General features: G+C 37.2%; 1 protein-coding gene across 2 annotated transcripts; it reads left to right on the top strand.

The window, feature by feature from the left end:
• Positions 1–209: 209 nt before the first annotated feature.
• ppp1r3c2a (protein phosphatase 1 regulatory subunit 3C2, duplicate a) lies at positions 210–3,573 on the top strand. 2 transcript variants are annotated; one of them, XM_077242968.1, is made up of 3 exons: positions 210–413; positions 582–647; positions 1,056–3,573. In XM_077242968.1, the coding sequence occupies exons 2-3, from the start codon at positions 634–636 to the stop codon at positions 2,041–2,043; spliced, it is 1,002 nt and encodes a 333-aa protein (XP_077099083.1). In that variant the 5' UTR covers positions 210–413; positions 582–633; the 3' UTR covers positions 2,044–3,573. The 2 variants fall into 2 exon arrangements, with proteins under 2 accessions (XP_077099083.1, XP_077099084.1); XM_077242969.1 differs by having other exon boundaries at positions 585–647.
• Positions 3,574–10,838: the final 7,265 nt, after the last annotated feature.

The raw sequence follows: 10,838 nt of genomic DNA on the forward strand, positions 1-10,838 counted from the left end.
ACTACCAGGAGTGTGAAAATTTATGACTAACTGTTTTGTTTTGTCAATCCCAATTGTTACTCATTCAATGTAAAATGATTAGCATTAATCTGAATTTAAGGATGGTGGGTCCGTGTAGTCTTCTTGGAGTTTGCGCTACTTTCCTTGAGACTAAAAATACGTCATTCATTGTACACGCTGTTCTGAACATTTGATCCTCCGCCCCATTTGAGTGCGCTTTAAAACTCTTGAGAAACAGCACAGGGCTAGAAACACACGCTTTAGTTTGAGGAAGGTTGCCAGTGAGGGTTCGTTGAATGGAAAAGAGTAATGTTTACTTCTCATAACTACTTCTGCAGTACATTTCTTTGGCATTGACCGCGTTTCTACATTGATAAGTTAAAGGAAAATACATTTCAGCGCATCTTTCATAGGTAAGTTAAGGGCTTTCAAATAATTCTGCATGTTTTAACATTGATGACCTGACACTTTTATAAAAATTAATCGTTTTCAGTAAATAGATTCACCCACAGGTCTAAGATTGTTTCCCTTTCAGTGTTTACTTCAACTTTTACTTAGGTTTTTTTCTTATTCTTTTCCAGCAGACATTTCACTATCAACAATCCTCTTCATCCGACGTTCATCTGAGTAAAAATGAGCATCACAAAGTAAGTTGAGTAGTACACTGCACAACAGAATGCATGTGATAGCCTATTACAGAAAGTAATTATTTGCTTCAGTTAAGATACAGTTTGGGTTGAAATGGATTTTCGGATATTTGATCACAAAACTTTGTCACATTGTCTGGGACCCCGTCTGAAGAACCTTTTTTTGGAATGTGGATGTTAAAGTTTCTTCATGAGACCATAGATTCTGATAAAGAACCTTTATTTTTAAGAGTTTATAGTTTAAATAATATTTATTTATTTTTTAAATCAACAAACGAGTGCAGAATTTCCAGGATTAAATTTGATTTGATTATATTTTCAATGTCATCTCAGACTTTTGGACCCCACTGTATGTCTCTGTATTTTCCAAATTGTCTAACATAGCTTTTTCTCCATGTGTTTTAACAGACCATATGTATTCAGCGGTTACTATTTCCCTGAGGTGGTGATGCCAGTGGATGTGGCCATGCATGCGCAAGTTAGCCCACCGGTGTCTCAGCTCCTTGGCATGTCCTCTCTCAGGCCCTCATCATCCAACATGTCCTCACCGGAGCTTCTAAGAGCCAGACTTTCGCCTCCTTCCCCTACATCTTCACTGTCTTCCTCCAGCTCTGGCAGCTCCCTGTCCTCGTACTCTCCTGGAAGCGGCACGCTACGCAAGAAGAAGCGAGTCGTATTTGCTGATGCTAAAGGCCTCGCTCTCTCCTCCGTGCGCATTTTCACCACTGACCCATCGGAGACTGAAACAGAAGATGCCCCACAAACAGAGGAGCGCGTGATGGCTAGAGCGCCATTACAGAGCATGAGACAGCGACTGAAGCTTGGTTTTCCACAGCCTGTTGTAGACCATTCAAGCTTGAAGGAAACCTTTGTGCAGTTGGAGAGCTGTAGCGTGTCCGAAAGGGTGTTGAGCGGAACTGTACGGGTCTGCAACTTTAAGTGTGACAAGACTGTCTTTGTCCGATTAACTTTTGACTCATGGCGAAGCCACAAAGACATTGCATGCACTTATGTGAGGGAACAACATACAAATTTGGAGACCAAATTATTTGCTTTTAATGTGTCTCTATCTTCCGAGCTGGACCAAAAGGACCGCCTGGAATTCATAGTGGCATACCAACCTGGCAATAGCAACTTGGTGCTCATAGACAATAACAAAGGTAAAAATTACCTGATTTATGTGGAAAATGCGGCATCGGAACCTCAGCTGGTGATGCCAAGCAGGCGGAACTTTGTTATACCAAGTCCTCAACGTCTTTCTGTGTGGCCTGTGGTCAGAAGTCATAATCTACAGATCACGAAAAACCTGGCATGTGGCACCTGGCAACCACACTACCCAAACCGTCTGGTACACAGGACCTGGGGAAGAATGACAAATGTTGCTCCATTGTGTTAAGACTGGGACTGAGACACTTGTGTGGTCCATATTTCTACCTGATCTTTATTAGATGTAATTGCTGATTCAACAAAGTACGAAAATTACTTTTTGCGCCCCAGTGTTGTACATATCACTTACTTGAATGGACTATCTTGCTCAGTGCTTGCTAGTTTGCACATGCTGCCGAGGCAGTGAAATGTGAATGTTTACTATGATATTTTTACTATATATTTAAATATGTTGCAATTGATTTTAATTTGCACATTACACCTAATAATACAATAAGACAAGTTTTATGGGGAAACTGGCTCTTTCCCTATCGTCACCTGTCTTTCCTGTGTCTAAAGAAGTAAATTAACATGTAAAAGTGAAGTGCAGAAGAATGTATATATAATTGTTTATTTATTTTGAACTCTGTCATTAAAAAGGAACTGCTTTATATGAACTTTTGCATGATTTTTGTGTCTTGCACTGCCGGGGAAAAAAAACGGCAGGAACTGTGTCATTCTGTCAAGGATTGTTGAGCAACATTGTAGCACAAAAGTTAGTACGTGCCTGAGGCATTGTCATGCCTAAACTGATCTCACAACTTAATGTATTATATCAAGACACTCCTCTGGCATATTATCTAACTGAAACCGCACCTAGCAACCAGACAAACAATTAGTGTGAAAGAATGTTCCAGATGTTCTCATGGAATAGAACATAAAATACCAAACCACAACCGCATTTACTGTACATTATGTCAATTTATATTGATATTGACAATTTATCTCCTGACAGGTTACCAATGTAAGTTAAATAATAATATTAGGTTACACTTTATTTCAATACTCCATGGCTTCTACTAATTATAAGTAACATGTCAGCTAATTATTTATTTGCAACTACATGTCAACTAACTCTTATTAGAGTTTTAGTAGACTTAGGTTAAACAGTAAAAACAATAATAATGTGAATATATATATATATTTTTTATCTCTTTGTGAATGTTTATTCAGTCAGTGAGATTAATATTTATAGTGTAAAGAATTGTTACACTGATTCAAAGGGATTTCAAAACAAGTTTGTGAGTGCAAGTTTAATTAGCCGTGCAGGAAACAGTAAAAGATCTTAGATCAACATCTTTGTTGTTTCTGGAACTACATTCTAATGCATTCATTGGCCATGAGAGTAGAGTTTATAAATTGAAAGAAGGTTGTTAGGGGTAGAATAGAAAAAAGTCATATTACTGTAAATTTAAAGTAATCAACTTTTGTGTCTTTTACTTGTTCAATGTGCAGTGGAGTGTACAGGAGTTTGTCATAGCACTCACACGTACATGTATGTGCATAAATACACTGTATATACATGTATGCACAATTGATGAATTTTACAGTGTAAATGAACTGAACTGAATCAACACTGAACTATATTGAGCTGAATAATGACTTATTGGCTTGTTAGAGCTGCTTTACAGCTGAATTTGAATGTTTACTATTGTGAAGCTGCTTTGAAACCGTCTGTATTGAATGAAGTGCTACAGAAATAAAGGTGACTTGACTTGTATCCATTGTGATGGATTTTTTAAATTGATCATAACTAACATTTCTTTTTCTTGCAGGAAAAACATTTATATGCTTTTGAAACCTAAATGTTTTCAAACACTTTGGTCAAAGTCAGTCAGTCAATCATGTCCGAATAAAGTAAATCAAGAAATCAGGGTTTGCTTCTACCTAGTAACAGAAGGGTTTCTTTCTTTCTGAAAACATTGAGTTTTGATTTCTAAGTGATCGTTTTCACGCATGATTATTGGGTGTAGGTAAAAAGGTAAATTGTTGTGGCATTTACATTTTTCAGTGTAAAGCATATAATATGCTTGCAGTTTTGTAGAATTGGTCTAAAGATTAGGTAGGCTATGTGAGTGAATGGTTTCACTGAGTTGGCCTCAACTCAAGTATTACTTTTAGTGTGTAAGCAATTAAAACAAACAGTAAATTTTCTAGCTAACTAACATGCTATAAATATTAGTGTAAATGGCTTCCCTGAGGTAGGCTAAATGTAAAGTTACGTGACATTGTTTACAAGCTGTATTATTGACCTCTTGCGATTGAAACACTGAGCGATTATATGAGACATGATACATTTGGATAGTAAAGTAAAGAGATGATCAGTTCACGTGCCGCTTGAACTGAGGAGCTAAAGCGACATGTCACATCACATTTAAGAGTATTAATTGTTTGAATTTCGTAATAAAGTTAACAGAATTTGAAATCCGAGACTTTGTTTCATATCAAAGTAACCTGCTCTGTCTGTCAGCGCCTTTGCTTTGTGATTTTTCGTTGCGTGAGAAAATGGATGTGTGACGTGAGAGTGTGAGAACAGTATCAATTGCATGAGTCTCACTCTGAATGAATGTGTGAGAGTTGGAAGCCCTGCCATACATTCATTAAGGCCTGCATAAGCCTACAAATGGTCCTCTTAAGCAATGGATGTCCTGAGAATACCTCTGAAATGAGTCTTCCCTCAATCACATTCTTTCCATGTTCTGTGCTGAGGCAATATTGAGAAACTAAATTCCACAAGCAGGAGAATTAGAGGTTTCGTGAACTGAGTTTCACAAGTGCGTGGCGGTGAACACCTCTCTCTGTTCCCCATCTCAACTTCAGATTTGAATTTGTGATATCAAGTTTTTGTTTGATTCCAGCCCAGGACTGGAATGCTGTAGGCGTGAGAGTTTGTCATACAAACCAGAGTGTCTGCACTTTTAATTATGTAAGAAGCTAACCTGGGCTGTGTTTCTTAAAATCATCGTATAAGCCTAAGTTGATCATAGAGACCATTGGTGGCAATTGTTCTATGATCAACTTATGCTTATGATGCTTTTGGGAAAGGCGGCCCTGTTCTATCTGTGAACAACCTACAACACCACACATGTGAACATGCACACTAGCAGTCTCTTTTACCTTATCTTATATCTTATATGTAGATAATGGGGAGAAAGGTGGGAACATTTCTAGGTCCTCTAAAGTCTCCTAAAGATAATGATCCAATGGAAACACTGTACGTATAGAATCCCTTAACAAAGGTCCAGTATTCAAGCCTGTTAGTGAAGTGCACAGAAATGGCTGCTCTCCAGGGGCTTGTGATCAGTGGTGTAAAGTATTTGAGTAAATGTAATAAGTTACTGCCTACTTTGTGGTTTCACTGAGATAGGCTATTAGCAACTTTTACTCTCTACTTGATTATATTTTTGAGCAAGTACTGTAAATATACTCTTTACTCCAATACATTTGTAATGAGCCTCATAATATTTTGTATGGCACAATGACAGAAAGTCAGAATTGCGAGTTTATTTCTTGCAATTGTGAGTTTATATCATGCAATTCTGACTATATCTTGCAATTGTGAGAAATAAAGTCACAATTGTGAGATGTAAAGTCACAATTGTGAGATAAAAAGTTGCAATTATCTTTACAAAGAAAAGTATTCTCTGGCGGAACCATGCTTCCATAAATATAGCAAGTGTTTTTTATTTGAGATGAGGACATGGCTGCAGCCAAAAACAGCATGTCCAGTACAAGTAGGATTTGACTATTTCACTAAATAACATTATTTTACTTATTTGTTATATTGAAGAGAACTTTTTGAAGGATATCAGTTTACTTATGCCCTTTTGAGCACTTGAGCTTGACTGAGTGAAAATTGAGTGTTTGTAGATGTTTAAGAGCATGTTATGTCGACCTTGATTTATTGCAATATTGAGGTGTTCTGTTTTATTTTGATTCCTCACAAATCACCTGTTTCTTGTTTTTCACTGGCATTTCTCTTAGGTGTTGGGGACTAGTGCATATTTGAGCCTACAAGTAAGATACTTAAGTAGCCTACTGTTAAAATCAGATACTCTAAAGCCTGGTTTCCCAGACGGGGATAGGCTTAAGCCAGGATTAGACCTTAGTTCAATGGGCATTTAAGGAGCTTTTATAATCGTGCCCTAGGAAAAAAAGCATTACTGGTGTGTACATCTTCAGACAAAACAATGACAGTGACATGTTTTAAGATATGCAAGGTGCTTTCAGTTAAAACAGCAGACGTTTCACAGAAGTACTTTTAATCCCGTCTGAATCTGCCATGTCAGTGTTTTTCCCACACAACCTTTGTAAAAATTCCAGGGTAAATTCCCTATTTTTTTACGCAAACTCAATGGTCCTCTGAGAAACCGAATCCGTCTGAATGTGAATGTCTGTGATTGCTGATGTTGTATTATTCTAATGCTTCTTCTCGTGCGTTTTTTGACCTAACTACCGTTTACGCACCAATCTTCGGCATGCTTTTATTTCATTTCAATATGGATGTATTCAACGATAAAACATAACATATACAAAGCGTAAATAAAGCCAAATTGCGGAAACTGCGAAAACCCATTTTTTAAGTAGTCGAAGTAACATTGTGATTAAGAATGATGTGGTGATTATGCATTTGATCATGGGATTAACTATCTGATGTGATTCATTCTTACAGAAACGACAGGTTCTGCTCAGGAGCCACTGGCCTTCAGGACTGATGTCACTACTGACATTACTACTGCATAAACCGTCACCTCTGATTATATATGTAAGCGAGTTCTTAGAAAGGCCAAAAAGTCGACAACACCTCATTTACTGGGAGAGTGTTTTAGCATGAGAGCAAACAAACAATGGTCACCATAGCTACCCATTCATTTATTTGAATGGACAAACTGAAGATAAGCATGTAGTACATCTGGATTTGTATAGATACCCATTCGTTTCTGTAGGCAAAATTAATGCTTTATATATATATATATATATATATATATATATATATATATATATACACACACACATATACATATACATATACATATACATATACATATACATATACATATACATATACATGTACATATACATTCATTCATACAGTGATGTGAATAAGTTAGGACACCCATGCTAAATTGCCTAAAAAGAGGAATAAAAAATAATCTTTTGGAAATTGATCTTAATGCCTCAATTAGAAAAATGAGGAAAAATCCAATCTTTAAGGACACCAATTTTCTTTGTGTATGAATAATGTATCATTAATAAATAAATGTTCTTCCTTAAAATACAGGGTGCATAAGTCAGGACACCCCTATGTTAAATTCCCATAGAGTCAGGCAGATTTGTATTTTTAAAGGCCAGTTATTTCATGGATCCAGGATACTATGCATTCTGATAAAGTTCCCTTGGCCTTTGGAATTAAAATATCCCACATCATCACATTCCCTTCACCATACCTAGAGATTGGCATGGGGCACTTTCCGTAAGATCATCTTTCAATGCAAATCAAACCAGCTATTAGGCTAACTGAAATAAAACCATGCCAATCTCTAGGTATGATGAAGGGAATGTGATGATGTGGGATATTTTAATTCCAAAGGCCAAGGGAACTTTATCAGAATGCATAGTATCCTGGATCCATGAAATAACTGGCCTTTAAAAATACAAATCTGCCCTGCTTTATGGGAATTTAACATAGGGGTGTCCTGACTTATGCACCCTGTATTTTAAGGAAGAACTTTTATTTGATACATTATTCATTCACAAAGAAAATTGGTGTCTTTAAAGGTTGGATTTATCCTCATTTTTTTAATTAAAGCATTAAGATCAATTTCCAAAAGATGATTTTTTTATTCCTCTTTTTAGGCAACTTTAGTATGGGTGTCCTAACTTATTCACATCACTGTATATTCAACATTCATTTTGCCCATAGAAATGAATGGGTGTCTATGGCCACCGTATGGACCACCCACATGTGGTCTTTCTAGAGAAGGAGAAGCTGAAAATGACTTTCACATGAGTCTTCCCTCTTTCTTCTCGTGCAAACTCTAAAACAGTGACAAGGGAATCAATGTGAGGCCCAACCCACCCGGACCGAAGCAATATTGTGTAAATAGATACCGCAGGCATTAGAGTAAAAGGTTGTGTGCCTGGATGGTGTGAATATGAAGCAAGGAAAGTCACTATGTTCTCCACCTCCCACGAATTATAGTGATTCGTTCAGCCCAGTGCAGTGAGGCGAACACACTGGAATGTCCTCATATCTGTGGAGTTTGTCATTCACACCTGTCCCTTGTCATCCGAGTTGATTTATGCGTTTTCGAAGTGTCTCCCCCTCTGGCAGTTTATGTTTGTAATGATGTCAGAAACAAACCTGTTTAACTCTCAAAACTCACATACTGTTCTCTATGGGTGTATTCAGTTATGTGGGTACATATTGTCCTGAGGACACAATTAAAGTCCCTATAAAATCAAAAATTTTTTTTTTTTGGCTTTTAGTATGACTTTGTTAGCCTTACTGTTATCTTTAAGCTAGTGTGCCCCAAAACAATGACAAAATTCGCATTTAGAAGATATAAGCATTCAAAACGTACAGTCTCTAACTTCCGCTAATACGGATCAAGGATTTTGATGACATCACTCTGCACTTCAGATTCTCATCAGATTTTCTGCCCAGTCAGATGCTCTCTAGAATCTAAAGCGTCCCGCCTCCTACATTACAAATAGACACTGAAGCTGTGGCTAAAATCAGTAATTTGCACAGATTTACTATTTTCTATATGGGTAATGCCACACAGTGCACTATATAGGGGATAGGTAAGGATTCAGACGGTGTAAATATGCTTTCTATTCGGGAGCTGGTAATAAAGTCTGGTTTTGCGTTAGTGTCACGCGAACCACTGCAGCACACACACAGTCTGCTCTGGTCCAGAGGCATGATAGCAAAGAGCAGATATGCGCGGATTGGCGCAAACCACAAAACGTTTCGGATCTTTTGAATTCTACACAGAATGCTGTATTTTAAAGCGAAATGGAGGAGATTAAGAGGAGAACTGGTTAGAGATTAAGAGAAAACTGCGGCTTTACCGAGCTCAACGGCTCTGGCCGAGCTGTGATATAAACTAAACGCTATTGGCTATTTTTAAATAGGGGAGGAGCTGCTCAATGGGTCCCGCCCTGTATTCCTGTTTCGGTGGAAATTACGTCAACACACTGAATAATGCTGTGCTTTTCAAGGGACTTCAGTGAGCCTTTAAAACACTTTTTTTTACAGTCTCAATATTGAATTTGTCCACAAACAATGTTTAAAGGTGTACACAAGAATTCTGTCATTTTTCAATCAAACATCATGGACATTACCACCATTTTCATCACAAATACATATTTGATAAATTAACATTCTGAACTAGAACTATTACATTTTTGACATCAATCCTAAATAAACACAGCTGAATAATATCTTCACTCTAAATTTGTTTAAATTGACAATATTACAGCTTCATTGAAAATGATGCTCAAAAATATTCAGGTTTTTCAATGTTTTCTTCAAGTGCTTCGCTAATATTGTTGTGTTTTAATAAATTCGTTTTTGGGGCACAAAAAGTATTCTCGTCACTTCATAATTATTATTTTACATTATAAATATATTTCTCAATATTAATGTTACTGTATTTTTGATCAAATAAATGTAGCCTTGGTGAGCATAAATTTCAAAATATTTTTCAAAAAAGACCCCAAACTTTTGAACGGTAGAGAATGCTCAATGCTAAACAGAGACACAAAGAGATTTGTGGATTTGGACACTTTATAATCTCTCTCTGTAACCTCATCCTGATATGATTCATATGATGGTATAAAAGCAGCATCTGGATTCACGAGTGGGAACATCTCGTCTGCTCTCACTGTCTGTGTGTAATTGAGTTCTTAGACGGGCCATCATCTGCATGATGAAATATTACTGTACGTCATGTCTTCCCACAGCATGGACGACTGTATGGGGAAATGCTACATGCAAACAGATGAACTGGGTGTATTCTATCTGTAAGACATACTCTATATAATGCTTAGTTTCTCATTCAACCATTACATTTTTCTAGTCCCAAGATACCGCAATCATGTCAGGGAAAGCCTCTCTCATTCCTTTTTTGGTGATTGAATTCAATGAAGCAAGCAGACTGGAATGTCCTTGTGTTACAGTTTGACATTTATACCTCTCCTTTGTCATCTGAGGTGATTTACGTAATGCTTGCATTTTTTTAACGTTCGGTCTATGTGTGGACTGAATTAACTGCCTCATTAAATATTATATGACTCACAAGCATATGCAGTGTCTTAGCACCAGCTGCACAGCACAGATTCTGTGTGTAATTCCGTTCTTAGACAGGGCTTCATTCTGACAGAATGATATATTATATGTCTTCAGGAGAGGAGGAAATATTGCTGATGATTCTCAGGTGTATTGGATTGATCATTGGTGCATGCTGGGATGTTGATGATCCCTGAGTTTAGTCAAATTCCCCAAAGGCTTCTGGCGTAGTGCCATATCTTCTTTTGCTCTTGGCAAACGTGAATCCCCGGATGAGGCTTCTCTGTGCTTTAGGAATTTCTCCGAAAAGAAGAGACACTCTAACGTGTTCAGACTCGGTAACCTGATAGCACAAGGGAATTGAGGGCTTTGTTCGCATGGACGTAAACAGGAAAGGAGAGGGGCAGGGTAAAGGAACAGTGAAAGAAAGCTTTTTTGTTGGTATTTCCTGCAGGCTATACATGTTCTTTGATGCAGAACATAATGTGTATATTGCAAACAAAATATCACGTTGTAACACCTGGTAACGAATTACTGAAACGCCAATGACCTAACCAAAGACACATGCAATGTTATAAGAATCATCGATGTATTATGTAAGTGCATACTAATATATAATACAAACTACCAAGCATTTTATAATAAAATATAAAATACAATGTGTGTGTGTATATATATGTCACTATCAT

This window comes from Siphateles boraxobius, unplaced genomic scaffold, assembly GCF_051911475.1.
Source record: "Siphateles boraxobius isolate OS27281-9 unplaced genomic scaffold, OSU_SipBor_1 25, whole genome shotgun sequence".
In the NCBI taxonomy this organism is placed as follows: Eukaryota; Metazoa; Chordata; class Actinopteri; order Cypriniformes; family Leuciscidae; genus Siphateles; species Siphateles boraxobius.